General features: G+C 40.1%; 1 protein-coding gene across 2 annotated transcripts in view; it reads left to right on the top strand.

Moving 5' to 3' along the window:
* CPT1A (carnitine palmitoyltransferase 1A) overlaps positions 1-24,594 on the top strand; it is a 45,426-nt gene that overhangs the window by 17,346 nt on the left and 3,486 nt on the right. Inside the window, exons 5-18 of one of the 2 annotated variants that reach the window (XM_081197651.1) lie at positions 776-877; positions 3,396-3,533; positions 4,889-4,966; positions 6,604-6,711; positions 8,117-8,204; positions 11,633-11,828; positions 12,753-12,941; positions 14,023-14,128; positions 15,787-15,903; positions 17,099-17,263; positions 18,755-18,889; positions 20,629-20,781; positions 21,641-21,745; positions 23,909-24,001. In XM_081197651.1, coding sequence (XP_081053777.1) covers positions 776-877; positions 3,396-3,533; positions 4,889-4,966; positions 6,604-6,711; positions 8,117-8,204; positions 11,633-11,828; positions 12,753-12,941; positions 14,023-14,128; positions 15,787-15,903; positions 17,099-17,263; positions 18,755-18,889; positions 20,629-20,781; positions 21,641-21,745; positions 23,909-24,001 — 1,773 coding nt within the window. Of the gene's footprint in view, positions 1-775; positions 878-3,395; positions 3,534-4,888; positions 4,967-6,603; positions 6,712-8,116; positions 8,205-8,524; positions 8,610-11,632; positions 11,829-12,752; positions 12,942-14,022; positions 14,129-15,786; positions 15,904-17,098; positions 17,264-18,754; positions 18,890-20,628; positions 20,782-21,640; positions 21,746-23,908; positions 24,002-24,594 lie in introns of both variants that reach the window. The other variant, XM_081197652.1, reaches the window with a different exon arrangement.

The following is a 24,594-nucleotide window of genomic DNA, read 5'->3' as shown; positions in this document are numbered from 1 at the left end:
TCAAATGTATCCTGAGTGCACACTTATAAACACACTTGGACACACACAAAGGTACAGCCTCAGGTTGCAGTTCCGGAAGATATAGGCAGTCCAGTGGAAGGCAGTGGAAAGGCCAACATGCTTCAGTGTTGTCTAGATGGTCTACATCTGGTGTACATGCCTCATCCCCCTTCAAAAGCTTTAGCTCCCAGGGATGTAGTTGTCCTGTCCTGCACCATGAAACACTTGAGTGTTCTGGCTGTTCATGTGGAATACCTATGCTCTTTCCTCTGTCCTTGACAGTTGCGCTACTGAAAATATTCCAGTAAAGCAGCCTTCCTCAATTTGGTGGCCTCCAGATGTCTTGGACTACAATTCCCATGAGGTCGGTGGGAGTTGAAGTCCAGAACATCTGGAGGCCACCAGGTGGGGAAGGCTGTGATAAAGCAAGAGTGGATTAATAGTTCAGTGCTGTGCTGTCAATGTACACAAAACCTTACATGTGTTAGGTCCCTGACCTGAAGGAGATTACAAGGGTAAAGATGAGTTGGGAGGAAAGAATGCAGGAGAATGTTGCTAGGGTTAGCTTGGTACAGTAGGGGATCTGAATTAAGAGGATAAACCAAAAGCCATGTAAAAAAGAACTTCTGCAAGCTTTGAAAGCAGTAGGCTAGCAAGAGATCATGTGTTTTATGGTTACCTTGTACAAAGGAAGTCCAAAGGTTTAGAGTGCACGTTTAGGAAACAAAATATAAATACTTATTTCAACTGCTGCTTTTTTCTGTTTCATTTTCAGACACTAGTGAAGCTTTTCTCGGGTCGTAAACCAATGCTGTACAGTTTCCAGACATCTTTGCCACGTCTTCCTGTTCCTGCTATTAAAGATACCGTAAATAGGGTGTGTATTTTGAACCCACCCCCAAACTTTAATCCAGATGGAATGTTGCCCTTGTTTTCCTTGTCCAGAAACATGCATCAATAAAGATGTAACATGATTTCTAATTAGTTCGGTTCTAGGTTAAGGTATGTCTGTATCCATTCACAACAAATTCAAGAATACTCAAGGGCACACCTTTACTTTATCTTATATTTATACCCCTAACGGCAAGATAGTCAGTCTTTACATTTCCATGTCTTTTATCTTCTGTCTGCATTGTGTAATCTTTAAATGGCTTGGAGTCTTGTGATTGTTTTCTTCAATGGACTTTGTCCTAAGAATTACATTATGAAAATCACCAGTACATGATGATGAAAGGAGACCATGATAACAATTTTAAAAGTGCGATTTTTTCCAAAATGAAATAACCCCCCCCCCCAGCATATAGCATATTATATTCTTTCAAGAGTCTATAACATTTTGCTAGAATATGAGTGCAAATTTCAGCACACAAAATTTATTACATGGTGAAATGGGCCCAGTTGGAGAAAACATACTGAAACATCTCCGATAATATCTCTGGGAATTTGGTCACAAGTTATCTTTTATATATGGACAGTGTAAGGAATTACTATAAGATCTTGTTTAAATGTCATTCTGAAAATGATAAGTAATACAAACATATTCAAATTTCTGGCAATATCATGAAGAGAGAGGTTTTTGTTTGTTTTAACCATTTGTGGGAATTGTTCAGAGGTATATTCATGGATTCCTAAACTGCAGTTTAGTACATGGAGAAGGTGTATTGGGTCAAAACTCATCCTCCTTGCCCTTCCATTGTCTTCTTTCGTCAAGACACCATTCCTGGCTAGCTTAACTATAGTTCCCCTTTACAATAGAAATGAGAAACTGATTTAATGTCAGTTTACTACCCAAGATCTTAAACAATTGTTTTAACATGGCTGGAACAGTTTCAGATGTAACAACGAATGATAGTTTAAGCCCACCAGGATCAGCATGCTGATAGAGATGATGAGCTCAACACGCACTCCAGACTTGCATTAAAGAGTTTTGCAATGCAGGAATATACATTGAAACTGGGCTAGAGAACTGATCTCTTTCATTGCTGCTGGGAGAATGGTTCACGCTAAATTTTGGAGGCAAATGGAAGTGCTGATAACTAAAGAGTAACTCTGCAAGTTGTGGTGCTGTGCTTCTATAGTAAAATGAAATTTGTATGTGTGGAAGAACTAAAAAACTGAAAACATGTTTAATAGCTGGAGACCGGCTAATTTTCCATAAGCTTTAAAATGTGACTTGATAGCTTACAAGCTAGAGCTCAGTTAATGGGTTAGTTTCTCTCATTTCCTTTCTCATATATGTAATTCCTCTTCCACTCTTCCAGCTTTTTCTCACTTCTTCTTTTTCCTCTCCTCTCCTCTGTCAGCTGTGCTGCTATTTCCTCCTCTCCAGTCTGTTCCTGCTCTGTCTTCACTTCATTCCTTCCCCTATTGTCTCATTTGTTTCTTTATCTCCCCACATACCCTGTTCTTTTTTCCTACTTTTGTCATGCCTCCTTCCCCTTCCCCCACTAAGCTTTCTCTGCTCTAGACTCTTCCATCTTGTGTCCTTGGCCGTTCGTTCACCTCCCCCACCTCCAGTTTTCTTTTTACCAGCACACACAGCCTCATGCCTGCACAATGGCTGTTGGGGCCCGCCACACGAACCTTGTTTCCACAGTTCTTTGTATGATGAGTCAGGTGCAATTTATGATTCATGTGCAGTTGTGTTAACCTTCGTCAGAGGTGAAGGTTTTCCTCCTTTCACCATAGGTTTTTTTTGTACTTTTGCAAGCTTCATGTGTCCACAGCACCTGCTAACACTTCCCTCTTATGTGCGTTTGTGTGGTGCTGTTTTTGCTGCACAAACATTGGCACTCTCACCTGACCATCAGAAAAGAGAGAATGACACCTTCTAATAAAGAGTCAATTCTTCTAAACAACAACATGATCTGCTTCAGAGATGGCTTACCTGTGGCACTCCAAATGTTGTGGGACTCAAACTCCCATCATCCTTTATCACCTGCCACACTCTCTGGGGCTGATGTGAGCTGGAGTTCCAAACAATGCATGCAAACAATGCCACGGCTTAGCAACTCCATTTGGAAGATCTAGTAAAAACAAAACAACCTACAAAATATTTCCAGATATTTTCTACAAGGTGACGGTAGATGCAAACCCTTTTTAATCGTAGTTTGAATGGAAATATAAGCAACAGATAGTTTGACATTCTTCGAGTCTCTCTTGCTCGCTTATTTTCTTACAGAGACTTGTTTCCATCTTCTTAATGTTGCTCTTGTTAGCTTGTTTCTCAGGTTCCCAGTGATGACTTGCAACAGCATCAACAAATCCTGTAACTAGGGTTTCTCTTGATCATCCCACTGTATCCCATTGGCAGTTGCTGCTGCTCTATTGTAAATTACTGACTTGGTTTTGGTACACCCTTCTGCATTGACACCAGTTCTTCTTATCAATTCCAGTATTTGGAATCAGTTCGACCACTTATGAACGATGAGGAATTTAAAAGGATGGAAGGCCTTGGCAAAGATTTTGCACATAATCTAGGACCAAAGCTACAATGGTACTTGAAACTGAAATCCTGGTGGGCTACAAACTATGTAAGTAAATGAATTGAATGCTTTCATGAAGTCATGCAGTTAAAAGCTTCTCAAATCTTCATTCCTGAATTTTCCAAGGTTCTTTCCTTAAAATAAAAGATAGCGTTTTAGTTCTAGAAATTCTATTTCTTGTGTTGACTGCAGAGACTGGAGATAGTCAAGACCTCTAAAAGGTTTTTATGGAATATATTTATAGTAATCCCACCATTTTCAGTGAATGGCATAGCACTGTGGCTGGTGCTTTTTTGTGCAAGCATCATTTGTATTCCTGCTGCTAGGAAGGCTGATAACTGTATTAACAGCCTACAGGTATATTGGGTCATAATAAATTACTAGTTTGATCTCATAATGAAGCTTAATTATCTTAAGTTGTTGAACCCTTACGTTAGCCGCCTTTTCCTGCATGGTGAAAATAAACTTGTAAGCCACATGCAAATGCTGAAACTCTTAGGTTCTCCGTTTGACTCTAGGCAAAACTGTCTGTTTGTTCTTGCACATGTCTCAAATGTTGTTTCCACCGCTCAGGGCTGATGTGGCAAACCAGTTTGGCATTGCACAATGCTACTGATTCACAGATGCTTCTCTGGTTAATCAGATCCTTAACTCTGCCTTAGCCAGTTGCACCAAGCATCAGGTACCTAGAAGCTACTTGATATTGGGAGTAGGCTAGTTGAACAACTCAGTTAATTCTGGTGAGAATCAGAATCAGAAGAATCTTTATTTGCATCAGCCACTAGCCATAGCAATAAAATAAAATAAAATGTACTGAAGATAGAGGTTAAAAACTTAACTAGACAAAATACATTTTGGATGTTTACATCAATAATAAAATAGTATATCTTATTCTAATTGCCCCCACTAAAAACCTTGCAGTTTTTGCTGTCACTTAATCATCTTGATCTGCTAAAAGAAAGGACACAGTAGCAATGCTTGAGTGACCTGGCATGGACAATAATAGAGGGGCAGTAACCTCACTCCTCAAATCTTTATAAAGAGTGCAAGCCAGAAGCACATGAGCCACTGACTCAATACTGCCATCTCCACATGGACATAACCATTTTTCCAGTGGAATGTTTTGAAATCGACCTTCAATAATTTGTACCAACATTATTAGTCAGATCTTTCTAAAGAAGAACTCCATTTGGTTATTGAATATCAGAGAAATTGCCCTTCAGATGCTCTTGATAATTTTTTGTTTCGCTCTCTAGCAAAAGTAGAAAATAATACTGAGATGGTATTCAGTTTTTATTTTCAGAATCAAAGTGTATCCAGGTGTTTAGAGTATTGATGTCCCAGTAACTGGGGCACTTTGTTTTACTTGGTGAATGTCACTGATTAATTCACTTTTCTCATAGGTTAGTGATTGGTGGGAAGAATACATTTACCTCCGAGGCCGTGGACCAATTATGGTGAACAGTAATTATTTTGCAATGGTGAGTAAATGGTACAATTTTGAAGGCGTCATCATTTCTCCCGCAGAGCCACTTCCTTTAGGGCTGAGATGGGAAACCTGATGCCCTCCAGTTGTTGCTGGACTACAACTCCCACTATCCCTGATTATTGCCATGGTGGGGCTGATGGGAGCTGTATTCCCAACAGCAACTGGAAGGCCGTAGGTTCTTCTCTGTGGGCATGTAATTTAGCTGGCATAACATCCTAAATTGTACACCAAGTCACATGCCAGTTGCCTGAACTGAAGCAACTCACGTTTGGGGTTGCTTCATTATCCATAATCTTCCCAGCATGTGCACTAAGATAGAACTTCTGTTGCAATGTAGCATTAGATTCTGGTATAACTAAGAGGCTGTTTTTGGGAGGGTATTTTTTTCTGCATGTCTGGGGAGCCCCCCTGCACAGGTCAAAAATCGCTTCCTTGTCTATGAGATGTAAGGTCATCAAGTTTGCTGTTAGAGAAAACGGTATGAAATGGTGCAATTTAGAGTCCTCCAGTTTAAGGTGCCAGCCATGCCCCTTTTCAGAATATTCCATTCCACTCCTTGATCCCAATTTTCCATTTCCCCAACCCCAGCCCACCAGATGCTTTGTTCTGTGACTAGAAAGCACACTCAGCCGACAGTGAGCTCTTTTGGGAGTCCGTCTCTTAGGATTTTTTCGTTTTCAGTTTTGCTAACCAAAGCATTTTGCAAGCCATTCCACAATGGTCAGTTAGTATTCCATGTCCATCCTCATTTGGCTTGGGTGTTTGTTTGTTTGTTTTGAAAGAGAGGGTTATCCTGTTAAGTTGTGTTTTTAATTATATGTCATCTGCTGATAGCTCCTTCTTGTTCATGTATGTTTTGACTACATAAATTCAGGAACTCTCCCTGAGGACTGGAAATAGAATACTAGATATTGCCCTGTTTGCATGTCACACTAAGCCAAACTGTGGTAAGAGTGAGCCCCAGGCATGGGGATCTCGACCTCTTCCCTCCTGCCTAGTCATTTCGCTGCTGTACCACATTGAACTAAGCCTAGGTTTACCTTAACGTTTTAGGCTTGCAGTATGGCTTTCCTGGACAAACCATGGTTACAGCTTGTGTTTAGTCTGGATAGAGCAAAGCCATGAGCCCATCTTTGGACAGCTATAGCTTAACTCCATGAATCTCAGCAGCAAAATTACCAGGGTGGAGTGAAGCAACTCCCGTCTCATCTCTGGGAGCACACATGCTCACACATTAACACTAAGCCATGGTTTGCCTTAGCGTGATGTTCAAACCAAGTTGGTGTCTTGATTAATGAGGTGGAAGATGTTTTCTGAAGATGACTTTCAGTGAATGTCATACTGACCTGCAGCTCTACATGCACTTTGGTGCAACAGAAGTCAAGTAATATATTCTTTATTACATTTGAATAAGACAGTGACTACTAGCAAAGGCCTAACAAAGTAGAAGCTTGTGTGCAGCTGGTGCTGTTGTGTTGTGTGAACTATATATAAATGAAAATAAATACATGTGAAGCTTTCCTTTCAACAGTGAGCAGTAGGGTTGTGTGCATTTGTGATAACATTTGTGTTCTTCAGTACATACGGCTCTGCTAACATTCATCCCTGTCCATTCTCTTTATCCTTTAGGATTTCCTCTATTTTACTCCTACCAGTATACAGGCAGCTAGAGCTGGCAATGCTATCCATTCCATACTGCTATACAGAAGAAAACTGGACAGACAACAAATCAAGCCAGTATGTACATTAAAAAAAAAATAGTCACACGTTTGGGTCTGATGGATATAAGAAAAGCCTCATTACTTGCTTAAAAGTAACTCAGAGGAGGAATGAAGCCTCCTACTTTCAAATGTAAGACATGATTTGTCCACCACAGTTAAATGTGCATCCCATAGCAAGCAAGTGAAACCATGAGGTTGTTGAATTGCTGGGGAACAAATTGATGCAAATGAAAATAGGTTTAAAGGGCAAGCCAGTGGGGATCCCTTGGCTAGGGTCCCACTCTTCTTCTTTGGACTCAACACGGCTTCTAATGCTGCCTAGCTGATATCAATAGAATTCCCATCTAGGCCTCATGGGGGCATGGGTACAGAACTTTAGGAGGGGTTCTAATATGTTCATTCAATACTCCTATTCATTATTACAAGCCATAGGGCACCCTCCCCCTGTTCTCACAGCAGATATGGAGAATTCTGTCCTGTGCATGGAGCAGGGCCACTTGAAAAGTGGACTACCTTTCAAGTTTCCATGAACTGTCTATATAAGGAAAGCTACTCTTCCTGTTCAGTTTCTATATTTCTTTGTAGGAGGCATTTTAGTGGCACCTCTTAGTGGCACCTGGGGCCAGGAAACTGAATCTTTACTGTATTACAGATACAGATAAAGTCTATTAAAAGAGATTTGAAAATGATCTCAGATTTTGGAAATGATGACATTTAAAGGATTACAAAAAACCTTAGTGGCAGCCCTCATTTTGATTGATATGAACACAATGCAGCATAATGTTGGAGGGTGCAGAAAAGGGATAAATTTTGGAATGTATATGGCAGCTTAAGAGCAATTGGAAGAACTTCTGCAGACTCTACCATTGGCAGACGAGAGAGAGGTCTAGGGAGAAAATAATAATAAAAGGGATTTTGGAAGCTGGCATACTGAAAATGCACAAGCATAAAGCCTCCTGCAGGGAAATTGCATGTGTGTACATGCAGTGTACTGCCAACCTAGCAGTTCGAAAGCAGGTCAAAGTGCAAGTAGATAAATAGGTACCACTCCGGTGGGAAGGTAAACGGCGTTTCTGTGCGCTGCTCTGGTTCGCCAGAAGCGGCTTAGTCATGCTGGCCACATGACCCGGAAGCTGTATGCCGGCTCTCTCAGCCAGTAAAGCGAGATGAGTGCTGCAACCCCAGAGTCGTCCGTGACTGGACCTAATGGTCAGGGGTCGCTTTACCTTTACATGCCGTGGAATATACATATTAATTGATGAAGGTTGGTGAGCCACAATTTCCTCTTGTGGAAATGAGATGTGAAGTGGCCCCAAGGATCCACAAATCTTCTGGCATTCTTTCTGATTCACACGTGTTTTTTTCTTCACGTGCTTAACTCCATTTGTGAAACGCAATCATAACACTCGTTTGCGGCATAGATTCTTCTGATGGGATCCACTGTTCCACTCTGCTCAGCACAATGGGAGAGGATGTTTAATACATCCCGTATTCCTGGAGAGGAAACAGGTAAGCTGAATCAGCTGAAGAAAAGGAACATCAAAGAATTGAAATACTTCCAGAATTTCTTCTTGAGTATACCATTCTAATAACAAACATTCATATTTGCAGTGTGTGCAGCCCAAGGAGAATGGAGTGACTTGTACACTTGAAATATGTGGCAGCCATTGATAAAATCCCGATCCACATTTCAAATACCTTGCTGGTTCACCTTGTATGATTATGTGCTGTCCCTGTTCTTTCTCTTTAAAGAAATATAAATAAAGGTGCTCCCGGGAAATGATTTGCTACCCGGTATGGGTTCTTTGACTTTCCTTTTTTCCTTTCAGCTTATGATTTACAATGCCATCCCAATGTGCTCTTCTCAGTATGAACGTTTGTTCAACACTTGCCGTTTACCAGGCACAGAGACAGGTACAGTGTTAGTCCTGTCAATCCTGTCAATGTTTTTGCCTCCCCACTTTTGCATCCTAATCTTCTATGTATGTAGCAGATAACTTAAGCCTACAACATTTGCATATCTTGTGAGGCTGTGTGATTTTTCCATCAGAGAAATCACCATAATTTGCATTATAATATGCTAATAAGATCCAGTTCTTAAAAGTTATGAACCATTTCAGTGTTGTGCAAACGCACTACTAAGTACATTGAGGCGTATTATAATGAATGATGAGAGTTGATACAGGAATCTGTTCCCATTTGCTGTCACTTCCTAGAACTGTTTGTGTGTGTGTGTGTTCCTGAACAGGTGTTGAATCATTTAAATGTATTTTTTGGTTTGTATATCACATTTCTATGCCTCTTCTGTGTTGCCAAAACTAAATTCAAAGTGGTATACTGTACTTCATAAATCATGATAAAAATGATGATATAAAAATACTTCTTAAAAAGCAATAAAAACCTCACAAATGCACTTTTAAAAATCTGGTCCTAAATATATTAGCATAATATCAATTCAAGAAACCTTCAGCTGTGACTAAAAAACCCTCTTAAAGAGTCAGGTTTTAACCAGCCACCAAACAATGAGAGAAGTGGCTAGGTGAGCTTCTGATCAAAATACATCCTAGAGTGTAGGTACTACCACAGAGAAAGCCTTGGAACTTTACGCTCCATTTTTGTGAAAGGTGGACTAACACCTCTCCCCATAGATTTAAGAGAGCAGATTTTCATGAAGCCGATGAATACCTTTCACATGGTGTGTTAAAATTGGCTTGCAGGAATGGGGTGAAGGGTCAGTATGTGAAGTCACCCCAAACAGGGAATGCATTCTTAAAATATTTTTTTCTAATGAACTTGTTTTCTACTGATAAAATTGTGTTGGTCAAGAACAAAATAGTTCTTGATGCTGAGAGATTGGTGCCATTTCCCCCCAGTGCTGCACATGCTGGGTCACAATTAGGGAATAAGGATCACAAAGCAAAGAAGAAAGAAGGATCAACAGCAGAGGATCAACAGCAGAGTAATTCTATTGGTTTGTGCAGAGTAATTCTAATGAGAATATTTCACCATTAGAATTACTCGGCTTTTGTATCTGTTGGTCCTTCTTTCTTCTTTGCTTTGCATGTGGTGAGATCTTTTAGCTGAGCCTCATTACAATGGGAAGAAAATAATCTGAGCACCTCCTCTTTCCCACCCCTTTTATAGACATGCATAGCAGGGCTCCCCTTTATTTTCTGGAAATATTATTTCAGAGCTCTTCATCTGCACAGTTTATCTCAAATAGGGCAAAGGTGGGAGGTAGACTGTCAAACCAGAGTAAGAAAAGTAGGTAAAGGTGTATTAATTTTAATTTTCTAATGTTAATAAGAAACTGGATCTGCCTTATGATAAATGTAATGTCTTCTAATGTGAAATAATTTAGTTGAGAAAAATGCAGCTTGTGCATAGAAACAGACTCAGATGGTTCATATACTTCCTTGAACTGGACCTTGCAAAAGTGCCATGAAACACTTCATAATGCAGTTATTAATTCAACTGGTAATAAGCCCAACATTTTGCCCATTTTGCCCCGTTTTTAAATAATAGAATCACAGAAAATAAGCAAACTTTTTTCGAATATGCTCTCAGTTACCTAAAATCACTACTAATGTTCTTGGTAATATTTCTAATTTCATTACTCATTTATCTTAAATCATTGCTCAGCATGCTGTTTTTTTGGTAATGACAAATAGTGATCAAAATTTGACAATGAAGTGCAAATTTCTGGCTTTATTTTGAATGTATTACTTCTACAAAGTAAGCTTTTTCTGTGTGATAGTTAATTCTCCGGTTACTATACTGCATCCTGGTTGAAGGTTTGATATCTGCATCTCTTTTTTTCCATAGCTTGAATTTTCTTGCATTTACATTCCTTGACTGTAAAAAAAACCTAGGCTTGCATTCAGTGTACCACTAAGGAGATAGGTTTCATCCCCCTGTGGGAGGGAAATGCCATTGACGCTAGAACAGTGAGTTAGTTGAATACAGCCCATAGAATGTTAAATTATCTTAGGATATGTAGTTTTACCTCCAGTCGTAGTTGGACATATTATCAAGCTCCATATCAAGGTTTGTTAGAGAACACTTGAAAACTTCAGACAGAAAACTATACTGGCTTTGATATGGGGAACAGTTTCCCCATGTGGTCACTTCCATTTACTTTCCATGTAAAAAAGAAAGAAAAAAGAGTGGCAAAGTCACATGAGAGGACTCTCCTTAACCAGTGATTGTTGGAATCATTACTACTATTATTGGGGAATAGCAAGCAGGAATACAGATACAGCTTTGAGTAAAAGTATGGATACGTGTGTTTCTGAATATATATGTTTTCATTGTCAGAATGTCCATAGTACAGTCTACTCAGCTGTCCAAGTGTCTTGATCGGTGCTTGACTGGAATGCGGTGCTGCACCTAACTCCATTCAGCTGCTGAGGTTCCAGAATAGTTAGTTGGATACTATGAGCTATGCAAAAGAAAGCTGCCTGTGCATATAGGAGATTGCAGAGTTTAGAATGACAACTTGGTACAGCACAGTGCTTGTTTTAATATTGGACATCTTCTTCATGAATATCATCATTCATGAACAAATAGTGTATAGCTGTAAGTCTACGGGCTGCATCCAATGAAGTCATCCCATTCACACAAGGGCTTATGCTTTTGCAGTGGAGCTTCTCCCTCTCCCTTCATGTTTTCCCCAAATCTGTTCTGTTCCCCAGTCCTCTGGAGCAGATTTTGGGGTGAGCACATGGGGAGCATTGGGAGGCGAAGTGCCATTGCAAAACAGAAGTCCTTCTGTGAATGAGGCTACATCATTGGATGACATCCTAACTCCGTAAATGAATTTAAGATGTGAAATAATGAAATAATGTATGCAGTTTGGAGCTGAGCACTCCATAGATGTTAGGTTTAAACATTACGGAAATCTTTGCTCATTTCCAAACTTTGGGTTGCAATTCTAGACACTATCCAGCATATAAAAGACAGCAAGCACATTGTTGTGTACCATAAGGGATGCTATTACAAAGTATGGCTGTACTATGATGGCAGACTGCTGAAACCCCGGGAGATTGAACAGCAGATGCAGTGGATTCTAGATGACAAATCAGAGCCCCAGCCAGGGGAAGAGAAGTTAGCTGCTCTTACGGCAGGAGACAGGTATGAACTTAAGAGACACCCCAAAACAATTGCCAATCATTTCTCAAAACTGGAAAACAATTTGGGGCTACTTTCAGCTTTAAGAGTCTTTCTGCTTGTTATTGTTGTTGTTGTTATTTAGTTGTGCCCGACTCTCCGTGACCCCCTGGACCAGAGCACGCCAGGCACTCCTGTCTTCCACTGCCTCCCGCAGCTTGGTCAAACACATGTTCGTCTATAGCTGCCTAAATGTTTGCTGACTATCCCTGTTATTATTCTGTATAGTCTGTTCCATATAGTCTTCAAGTGCTTTTGTATTTATACTATTGTAAGATGCACTGACTGACATCTTAGCACAGTGTATCTGGGCTTCTCAAGCTGAGGAGGGTTACAAACAATTTATTAATAGTTGCACTGTAGAATTTGCTGGGTACACCCAGTGATATTTCTTGGGAGGGCAAGTATACAGTGTGTTTAGTGGTCTGGACAATTTTGTAACGTTTTGAGGACCCAGTACTTGCCATCTGTGGATCTCGGACTTGTAATGCATGGATAGGGAGATTCCACATTGAGCATGGGATCATTGTGTTCAGGTAGCATTCTGTGCATCTTTAGAGGAGCAGGGCTGGAGACTCAGAAGGCTGAGACATGTGCTTGAACTTTCTGCACACAGAAGTTCTAGGGATAAAGGTCATCTGAACCTGCCCAGAGACACTATCATATTTTAAGCCACTGAATAGTGTGTCCATATAAACTTGAGAGAGCTTGTGTGCACCTTCCATTTTAGACTTCACTCTCTGTGGACATTGCATTTTTCACCTTCAGAATGTGTTGGTTCTTCTTTTTCCCCTGCACTACTTTAAATCTGATTTAAAAGAGGGTGGTTGTAAGGTTAGTTGCATTCACTGACTTGGCATAATGTCTCTGTTTATCTTTTTCTGGCAGAGTACCTTGGGCTAAGGCTCGCCAGACATATTTTGCCCGCGGAAAGAACAAGCAGTCTTTGGATGCTGTTGAAAAGGCAGCTTTCTTTGTGACTTTGGATGACACTGCTCAGGGTTACAGGGAAGAGGATCCAGTGACATCAATGGACACCTATGCAAAGGCACTTCTACATGGCAAATGCTATGACAGGTATTTTGGGGTGTGGGAAGCAGACATGATCTTTCGCTTTTCTATATATGTGTCCCGCTTGCCTTGTTCATACATAGTGGTAGCTATATATTTTATCCTGGAACTTTGATACAGTAAGCCCACAGCTTACACACATTTAACTTGTGCACAGTCAGCTTTACATACCTGACTAAATGAATGAATGAATGGGGGTGGAAAGTAGGTGGGGTTCTGGGGGAAATGACATTAGCAATCCCACTCGCCATTAAACCCAATGTGTTTTGAATGTACATGGTTTTGGCTTTAGGTGCAATCGCTGGAACATAACCCTCACATAAGTTGTGGGCTTACTGTATTATCTCTTACACTGAGAATCAAAATGGCACAAACAAAACAGTTTTTTTGTTCAGTGCCATGTGTATGAAAGGCATAACTTACTTTAATATAGTTTGTTACATATTTTACTTAAGGACCATTAAAATATTTACATCAATAATTCTTTTCTTTTCTCTCTTTTTTTTTTAAGATGAGATGTGTTTGTGATATTTTTCTTAGCTCTAGATTTTCTTTTTTAAGCATTTGATGAATGTCGTATTTCTAACCTTTAGTGAAGTGCCCCTGGATATTTATTTACAAATATGTGTTTCATACATATAACTACATAGTTTCTCTCAGTGATTGCCAGGGATTGTACCTTCTTGGTGAGGGTACTAAGAATTCCCTAGCCCCTTCCACCGCAGAATACACTTCCTGGAAAGAGGGAATGACTGTGTTGTAGATTTGCCTGTTGTAAAACTTGGATAAAACAAACTATTTTGCTATGTTAACTAATCTTACCTGGTTTTTATTTTTTGTAATATGTGATGCAGCTGCTCATTTCAGCTGCCCAGAGCCTACATGGCTTTCATATCATGTATGTTAAGTTTCACAAGTTCTTATTTCATACTGATCAACCTTGCGTTCGTTACTCATTTCACTTTGAAGTTGCTGCTATAAATGTATGGTAAATCTAACTTTTCTTTTTAGGTGAATAGCAAGTCTTTATTTGCAAAGGTATAACTTTCATTAACACGATGTTGTGGGAACTTTCTGTCTCTTATAGGTGGTTTGACAAGTCATTCACTCTTGTAGTGTTTAAGAATGCTAAAATGGGCCTGAATACGGAACATTCTTGGGCAGATGCTCCTATTGTTGGCCATCTTTGGGAGGTGAGTGTGTGAATATTCAAAGTGGAGGCAAACCAAAATTAAACGTGGTACAGTACTTAAAAAGCTTAGCTCAGTGTAACATTATTGCAAGCAGTGGGCATGGAATCTAAAAGCGCTTTTCTTCTCTCTGTGTTCCAGAGAAGAGAAAAGTTACAGCACAAAAATGCATTAGAAAAGCCTTCTTCTGTAGAACTAAGACGAAGCTTAGATGAAGTCAAAAGAAGATACAGTGGTGCCTCGCAATACGAAATTAATTCGTTCCGCAAGTTTTTTCTTCTTGCGAGTTTTTCGTCTTGCGAAGCACTGTTTCCCATAGGAATGCATTGAAAATCAATCAATGCGTTCCTATGGAGACCGTCCAGGGACAGAGGGGAAGTGCCGCTCTGTCCCCTCTTTTGAAGCAAGGGGCTGCGGGGAAAAGATAGCTTCTCCCCGCCGCCCCTTGCTTCAAAAGAGGTCCGGGGTCAGCGGGAAGCGCTTCCCGCTGTCCCCGGACCTGGGGCTGAGGGGAGAAGATCGCTTCTCCCCGCCGCCCCTTGCTTCAAAAGAGGTCCGGGGACAGCGGGAAGCGCTTCCCGCTGTCCCCAGACCTGGGGCTGCGGGGAGAAGATCGCTTCTCCCCGCCGCCCCTTGCTTCAAAAGAGGTCCAGGGACAGCGGGAAGCGCTTCCCGCTGTCCCAGGACCTGGGGCTGCGGGGAGAAGATCGCTTCTCCCCGCCGCCCCTTGCTTCAAAATAGGTCCGGGGACAGCGGGGAAGACCCGCTGTCCCCGGAGCTTGCGGGGCAAGCTTCGTTTTGCGAAGCAAGCCCATAGGGAAATTCATCTTGCGAGGCAACTCGAAAACGAAAAAACCTTTCGTTTTGCGAGTTTTTCGTCTCGCGAGGCGTTCGTCTTGCGGGGCACCACTGTAATACCACTTATCTCTGTTCCCTAATGTCTGTGAAACTTTTTGTTGCTCAGATTCCTTTATTCCCCCCAACCCCCAAGCAAACAACTAAAATTTTGTTCTGTATTGGCAAATGATAGGCCACAGGGTAAACATAGAAACAGTTTTCCATTGTTTTAGGCATTGACTTATCAGTGTGTCCTAAGCCTTATCAGTGTGTCGGTGCCTCAAGGAGGTCACTCAGAGCTACTAATAAACCTTGTATCTTCTTCAGCCTGGTGCATGGTTTCAACTTGACTAAAGCCTTTCTAAGCCTTCTGTTCCCATGTTCCAGCACAGACTGGTACATTTCTGCCCTTAAAGCAAACCTTTTGGCCTGCTTGAATGGTGAATCGTGAGTTCTCTCAACCAGTGTTTGCTTCCATTCCACGGTTTCTGGGGTGGCCACCTTTAACGTGCACACATATTCACCCCCAAAATTATCCGAGTAACAATCAGAAGAGATTTAAGTGCACTTAAATGCAGATAAGTATCAAATGCTGAAAGGCAAGGTTGGCAATTTTAAACAACTCAAAGTACAATAAGTTTTGTAAAATAGTAGCAATAACAAGGGTGCTGATCCGCTTTCCCCCTCTATATCCTTTTTTTTTTAATCTCAGAGGTTTTCTATAGTGATTTAAGCACGTTTCATGTTCTACAACAGTGTATTTATGGTGTATGTAATGATGTGCTTTCCTCTCTTCCCTCTTCCAACCCGGAACTCATTCCCAGAATGTCATGTCCTCCGACTGTCTTGAGCTGGGCTACACCGAAGATGGCCATTGCAAAGGAGAAGCTATTTCAGGCATTCCTATGCCTACCAGACTGCAGTGGGAAATCCCTGAAGAAGTAAGTGCAAAGCCACTTCTGGATCAATACTGCAACTTTCATCCTGCTGATTGAAGTGCTCATCTGTCCATTTTTCAGTAAAGATAGCTATTGTCTAGCTAGGACTTAAACTAATCAAGAGATGTATTTTCATGAGATCTGCTAGGAAGAAAACCCAATAGTGTTGCACATTATGATTCTTGTTATTTTTTAATATGTTTTCAAATGCAGATCACAGAAATTATTGAATTAATTAATTAATATCCTGCCTTTCTCCCAGTGCAGGCAACTTACAACATGAATTTAAAAAAACACGATTTAGCTAAAAAACACACCAATCACACACACACACACATACACACACATATATATATACACACACACCGTATTTTTTGCACCATAACACTCACTTTTTTCCTCCTAGAAAGTAAGGGGAAATGTCTGTGCGTGTTATGGAGGAAATGCCTACGGGTGGCATGCCTACAGATTTTCCTCCTCTAAAAACTATGTGCGTGTTACGGTTGGGTGCGTGTTATAGAGCGAAAAATACGGTATATATACAAACACACACACACACACATACTAATGAAACAAGTTGCCATATTCAAAAAGCACTGAATCAAAAGAAAACCATTTAAAAACCAGTTAAAAGCTTCATTTAAACTGTGTTTGACAACATTTGTTGGCATAACTCAGTAACATTTTTCAAAATTGTACTTTTTAAGTACAATTTGTTTGTACACTCATAAAATTTTTCAGAATTCATATAAAAATATATTTGAAATGCATTTGCTATTTAATTTTTGGTTATCTTTTCGTACCACAAACTAATGGAACTGTCCAGCACTAGTAAATAGAATGGGGTTAGGAGTGAGGGGCAGGTGACTAGAAACATTTCTTTTATTTTAAGTGATGCTGGTTTTATATTCAGAACAATAGAGAATTAATAAATCTTTCCATGCTAGAATTTTTACTAGATTCATGGCAAAGTTCCATTTGTGTGAATCGCAGGAAACTGTTACTTTTGAAACTAAGCTCCAAATCAAAATTAAATTGCTAAACAAAAATATTAAATTTTCATCTTCTTAAACTGTTTTAAATGCTGTGTTTTAACCTGCACGGGGACCTCAGGGTGAAGGGTGGGTAATTAATAATAAAAATGAAAATATAAAATGCGTGGAACTATTTTTGTAATGTAACACTTGCTACTGTTTAGTGCCAAGAAGTGATTGAGAGGTCCCTGGCCGTGGCAAGGCCTCTAGCAGAGGATGTGGATTTCCATTCTTTTCCTTTTGACACATTTGGGAAAGGATTGATGAAGAAAACAAAGACTAGCCCTGATGCATTTGTGCAACTTGCCCTGCAGCTTGCTCATTACCGGGTAAGTATGCTCAGCATGGTGTTCTGTATGAGATACTTGATAAAAGAAATATCTGTCTGTGTGTTTGTGTGCACTTTAAATAATGGTTTCCTTTCATTTCTCTTTAATGAAAGAATGCATTACAAATGAGAAAATAATAATGCAAGGAAACTAGTAATTAAAGTGCTGCGTCTGTCTCCTTCCCCAGGAACAGAAACTTAAGGAAATAAAATGGGCTGAATCTGCAAACGGCAGTCTTTTTCTGAAACACATTCAGGGTGCTTCACCTGCCTACACTGGACAGGCTGGGACTGCTGTTGCATTGTACTGTATTTAAAAAGTCACAAATAAGGTCGCAGAAGCATGACATCACAGAAAATACTGGGATGCAGTGCTTTGACATTAACATCACCAGACTGCTCCATTAGAAGGTAGTTAACAAAGGATGGCTAATTCTGTGTGGGAAAGCTAGTATGGAAATATCAGTCAAGAGATTTATGGATCCCTAGAATAATTTTGTAACTCACATTCCTTGCAAAATTATTAATAACCTATGCCTTTGTCAAATCCATGCTTATGCTTTCTCAAAAAAGCCAAGTCTTACTCATATAGCTCTCAATGAATCATAGGTTTGAAGAAGCATGTTTACATGAGTGATCTAATCAGCATTGCATACCTTGGTTTTCAAAATGTTTTTGAGAGAGTTCCTCCTTGAAGATCCTTAACATGGAATTCAGTTCTCAAAAAGCACATGGCAGATCTGGAAAGAATGCAGAAAAACACAACTGCAGGGACAATCCAGTGCAGATTTAAGCAAGCCCCGTTGAACTCAATAGGACTTACTTCTCAGTAGACAAACATCCGAGTAGTAATGGCTTTTCCTAATGAAGAAAAGCTAAGAAGCTAGGGAACTCTAGTTTAGAGGGCTGACAGTATACTCCTTTGTAAACTAAGCCCTACTGGATATACTTTGTCTCAATAGAAACATAATATGGTGCTGAAAGTCTTCCTACATACACATGCATGTTCTTTCTGTTTATGGAAACTGGTTCCATGCAGCCATGTAGAATATCACACTGACATGAGTGATGCAAGGTATTGCTTACTGGGTGCATAATGGCATCTCACCAATATGTGGGATATGTGCTAATACACATACATGCGCCATATATTTTTCTGCACACATCCATGAAGCTGGTGTGCATGTATGAGAGATGGGCACATACACAATGCACACATACTTTTCTGCAGGTACTCACTCAGCTAATGTGTCGCTTGCCAGTCTTCTAACAGAGATCATTGAGAACACAGAACTCACTGAGGGAAATAATATTTCCATCAGATGCTCAGAACAAAGAGCAACACTATAAATGAGTCCTTGTCATTAATTTGGTGCATAATTTTTAGGTTGTGGATTCTTTATGTTAATTCAGCATATGTCGCATGTACCCAGTGTTTCTCAGGGCTTGAACTTGCTGCTTGCATCTAAATCTCTCTCTGAATTATTTTTAGGACATGGGGAAATTCTGTTTAACATATGAAGCATCAATGACCCGCCTATTCAGAGAAGGCAGAACAGAAACAGTTCGTTCATGTACTGTCCAGTCATGCAAATTTGTGCAAGCTATGGATGATCCAACTGAAAGTGTGAGTTTAATGTAGCAATCAATTATAGCTTTGCTTTTATTTTTATGTACAGTTGCATGCAGCTTCTTGGGAAACAAATATTGCTGCTTTCTTATCCATCATAGCAGTTACAATGGCGCCATCAGGCCATATGGAGCCATTGTTAGGAGAAACTGTAAGGAATACAAGAAAATAATAAGAAATTCTGCTGCAGCAAAATCCAACTTTTACCTTTACTTGAAATATGCCTCGCCTCTTTTAGACAGAGCATATTAAATATTATAAGCATGCTATCTTATGCTGCGTGTGTTTTTTCCTTTCTGAAATAAAGCATCTTGAAATAGACATTTGTAAGCTACTATAAGTGTGAAATCAAGGATGGGAAAACAAACATTTCTGATTTGCACCATCTGGTGGTCAGTGATGAAATGCTCTAGCTGAGAAAACTGGAAAGAAACACATGTTTCTATATTAGGACTCAATTGGAATTTAATGTCATGCCAATATAGTTGCTCTGTCAGTGCAAGTATTTCTGCTTCCCCTCTCCCCATAAGCTGTTCTGGAGAGTTCTCCCAACCTTCCCAGAGATGATGTGGGGCATGAGGGAAGGGGAACTCCCACTAGTACAGCTATTTTGTTAAATCAGACTCATGATCCCAAGCATTGACTCCTTCAAGATGTTTTTGTTTTCAATAGTAACATTGGTTATGGAAATCATTTTCATTTCTAAAGCAGTTAACCAGTCATGTGTTAATAATGGGTGTCAAGCAACATTAAATCAATGCGTTCTTTTTATTGGTGTCTTATTCCAAATAGTAGGTGGAGAAAAAAAGTAGTATTCATTATGCCATGGGAGTGCAAAATATAAGCTATGAATTGATTTCAAACATTTTCTGTAATACAATGTTTTAAAAATTGGCATGTGCACTAAAATTCTGCCAATCATTCCAAGGTTATGGAATGTGACTGACTTCATAGAGGCCCTATGTGAAGCCCTAAAGTTTTTAGTAATATTGAATAGTAGTTGCATTTATAGAAGGATGTATCAATGTTTTACTGTATAATGACAAATCTGTAGTCACCAGGATAAAGTTCTGATAGATTAGGGTTGCCATACAAACAGTGTCTAGGCAGAATTCACTGAAAAGAAGCTCAACAAATTTGTGTCCGGATTTTCACTTTTAAAATATGGCAACCCTATAATAGCTGAATTATTTTGCATTGGTCTGTGTCCAATATACACAAGTACCCTAATTTTACATAAGAACTGTCCATATTCTCCAAACCAATCCAAAGTTTGAGAGACTGTCTTGAAATATCACAGTCATACTGACTGATGTGGACATTTTTTCAGACTTTTACTCTGAAATATGAAAGGATCCATTAATTTATGAAGAGATCCATTAATGTATTAAGTCAACATACCATTCATTTTGCTAGTTGACTTTGCAATCCAGAGAAGTACATAGATATCTGTATATGTACAACAGTACCCTTCCATGATTCTCTACTCCCTGGTCCCTACTACTACCCTCTATTAGGAATTTCAACAGGGTTACCAAAACATCCCTGGAATAATAAAAAAAGCATTTGCAGTGTGATAGGATACTGTAGCAGTAGGATACTGAAGGCGGAGAAAGCTAAAAGAGAGCTCTGCATGCCTCTGTGTGCCCATAATGTTCTGCCTTTTTCTAGGCTTTCAGGTACTCTAATGCTATTTTCAAATGAACATTTTGAATTTTCCCTCCCTTAATCCTCAGATTGAAAAGAAGCGTGCTCTATTCAAGGCTGCTGCTGATAATCATCAGCACTTGTATCGTCTTGCCATGACTGGTTCTGGCATTGATCGCCACCTTTTCTGCCTTTATGTGGTGTCCAAATACCTCGCAGTTGAATCTCCTTTCCTTAAGGAGGTGAGTAGTGATATAATGTGCTACTGATCACATAAGAAGTGGGAACTGTATTTTTTGGTTGACATACAAAGAATTGCCATGTTTCTGGGTGTTTTGAAGCATAGAAGGAAACTAGTTTTGTGGGTCTTAAATAAAGGTAATTTAGGCCTAATTTAAAACAACTGATTTACGTTTCATAATTATATGATCAATAAATAAATATATTTTCATAAACATTTAAAAGAAAAGACAGCAGTGGGCCATATGGACAAATAGTTTAACTCAATATAAAACAGCTTCCTAAATGTTTTTTTTTAAATTTCCAAACAAGGATTACAAATATATCCAATATTGAGAGAGCTCTGTGAGCTGTTGTACCCTAAGTCTATCTTAGTATTGCTAGTTGGGAACAGGAATTTTTGGTGGTGCAATGGTTCATACACACATGCACATCAACCTAGCTGTACTCAATATCTTCCACAAAGCACCATTTTCACGAATGCTCCTGCTCAGTGGCAGAATTACATTCATGCTGGAGCACAGCATAGTTTTAATGGGCAGCATTCTCTGTTGCTCATCATGTGAAAATCTAAAGCACGCTTCTTTGTCAAAGAGCATTGACATGTCCTATAATATACCAGATGTGTAATCAGAAGACATTTTGGCATGAAAGTGGCATATGAAGTAATAAAATTAATGATCTCCATTCATTCTGGTGCACATTGGAATATTGTGACAGTACAGTTGCTTGCTGACATTCTTCCACTAGGAAACTGTAGACCCAGTGCTTCAAAAGAAGAAAATATTTGTAGAAGAAGGAATGGGTTGTTTGGTAGAACTACATCCCTTGCTAACTGTGCTGTTCTGCTTATTTTCTCAGGTTTTGGCAGAACCCTGGAGACTTTCAACCAGTCAGACACCCCAACAGCATATTGATCTGAATAAGAACCCTGAAATGGAATCCAGCGGTGGAGGGTTTGGACCTGTAAGTTGAATGGTCTCTGTCTTTAAGAGAGGCAAGCACCAGTGCCCTAAGTACACTTCTGCCAGTTATACCTACCTGGTATAGCAAAAACACTTTCAGTGTAACTTATTATCCTCAAAACTGGCATGGCACACAGCATCCCAAGCATTCCATGAGCTGACACAGCAAGTCATAGGACCATGACGTTGTAAACCTTGAGCTCTCATCTCTATGAGGAAAAGAGCTAGTGTAATGGCAAAGCAAATGAACTGTTAGCCGCGGAGTCCGCAATTTCAATTTTAGCTTATGAACTTACTGTATGGTCTTAGGTAAATTGTCATTCTATTAAACCAAATGCCCCAACAGCCCAGTAATAGTACAGTGGTACCTCAGGTTACAGACGCTTCAGGTTACAGACTCCACTAACCCAGAAATAGTACCTCGGGTTAAGAACTTTGCTTCAGGATAACAGAAATTGTGCTCCGGCGGCGCGGCAGCAGTGGGAGGCCCCATTAGCTAAAGTGGTGCTTCAGGTTAAGAATGGTTTCAGGTTAAGAACGGACCTCCAGAACGAATTAAGTTCTTAACCTGAGGTACCACTGTATTAACAGAAATTTCTGATAATGTATGTAAAACATATATTCAGGGCTTTTCTGTGGTGGCTCCGTGCTTGTGGAATGCTCTCTCTAAGGAGGCTCACTTGGTGACTTCGTTGCATATCTTATTCAACATCTTTATCAACGACTTGGATGATGGACTCAAGGGCATCCTGATCAAATTTGCAGATGACACCAAACTGGGAGGGGTGGCTAACACCCCAGAGGACAGGATCACACTTCAAAACGACCTTGACAGATTAGAGAACTTGGCCAAAACAAACAAGATGAACTTTAACAGGGAGAAATGTAAAGTATTGCACTTGGGCAAAAAAAATGAGAGGCACAAATACAAGATGGGTGACACCTGGCTTGAGAGCAGTACATGTGAAAAGGATCTAGGAGTCTTGGTTGACCACAAACTTGACATGAGCCAACAGTGTGACGCGGCAGCTAAAAAAGCCAATGCAATTCTGGGCTGCATCAATAGGAGTATAGCATCTAGATCAAGGGAAGTAATAGTGCCACTGTATTCTGCTCTGGTCAGACCTCACCTGGAGTACTGTGTCCAGTTCTGGGCACCACAGTTCAAGAAGGACACTGACAAACTGGAACGTGTCCAGAGGAGGGCAACCAAAATGGTCAAAGTCCTGGAAACGATGCCTTATGAGGAACGGCTAAGGGAGCTGGGCATGTTTAGCCTGGAAAAGAGGAGGTTAAGGGGTGATATGATAGCCATGTTCAAATATATAAAAGGATGTCATATAGAGGAGGGAGAAAGGTTGTTTTCTGCTGCTCCAGAGAAGCGGACACGGAGCAATGGATCCAAACTACAAGAAAGAAGATTCCACCTAAACATTAGGAAGAACTTCCTGACAGTAAGAGCTGTTTGACAGTGGAATTTGCTGCCAAGGAGTGTGGTGGAGTCTCCTACTTTGGAGGTCTTTAAGCAGAGGCTTGACAACCATATGTCAGGAATGCTCTGATGGTGTTTCCTGCTTGGCAGGGGGTTGGACTCGATGGCCCTTGTGGTCTCTTCCAACTCTATGATTCTATGATTCTATGTGCCCAGGGTGTTCTAGAACCATCTTATCATGATGGGAAAGTACTCAGGTGAGTCTTGGGTTGGGGCACTCCCCCCTCCCCTCTTTTCTGGCACAGTCAAGGAAAAGATCAGACGTGTTTAGCATCTCTTCTGAACCCAGACAAACTGCAACTATTCTTTCCTATGGATTACCAACTCAAGCTAAGTTCAAACCTTGATGAAATTGGCTTATTTTAATAAACTGTGGTTCATATTAACCACTATTTATGGTGCACATAACATGCTAAACTGTGGTTAATTGGACACAGATGGGAAAGCTTCACATCTGTTTGTTGCTGTGCCACAAGGGAGGAGGGGAGGGGAGAGCATGCAAGTCTAAGGCTCAACTAGGCTCATTCCTGTAACAATAAATCATAGTTGATCATTACATCTGAACAAAGTCTATTCTACTATGGGCCATTTCTTAAGAGGATTTTAAAAGATAAATCATTAGAGGCTTTTACATGAATGTATAGTAACACACTCCAAATGCTTCTTCCACAGGTTGCTGATGATGGTTATGGTGTCTCATATATAATCGTGGGTGATAATCTTATCAATTTCCATGTATCCAGCAAATTTTCTTGCCCTGAAACAGTAAGTGTCTGAAGTCCAGAGCGTTCTGTACACTCGGTTAATAGGCCTAGTGTTCTGTTAGAGAGAATCGTGTTTGGGATATTTTTCAATATTTGTCTAGCAGAAGATTGAATCTAAAAGTTAAAAAAAATAACCCAACACATTTTTCAAAATATAAGCTACATGTTTTCTAGACTATATCTGTTATGGATACTATGGTTTTCTGTTCCTGATAAATATGCAAATATTTTGCTTGTACTGAGCAGTCATCATTCATAGTTCAAGCAGTATTGTACAATTTGCTGTCCTTTGTGATGTTATATTATTTTGTTATATTTCCTCCGAAGCTTCAGAACTGGTCTGTCTTAGGAGACAGAATGTCTCAGGTTAGAAGATCCTGGAGTATGTCACAGGCTCACATACCATGAGAGTTGTTCCATCTCTCCAAACTATTGTCCAGATTGATCCAATCAGTGCTATTACAAATCTTTTTCCTTTGTTCATATATCCTCACATTATCCAAAATGTCCTTGACCTGTCTCCTCATTTGCACAGTTTCTTGCTCAACCATGTTGGCTTGTCCCAGCTACCCTGGTGCAGAATGGATGCTGCTT

This window comes from Podarcis bocagei (assembly GCF_964188305.1).
Source record: "Podarcis bocagei genome assembly, chromosome: 1".
Lineage (NCBI taxonomy): Eukaryota > Metazoa > Chordata > Lepidosauria > Squamata > Lacertidae > Podarcis > Podarcis bocagei.
Note: the sequence above shows the minus strand (reverse complement) of the source record. Positions and strands in the feature narration are given on the sequence as shown.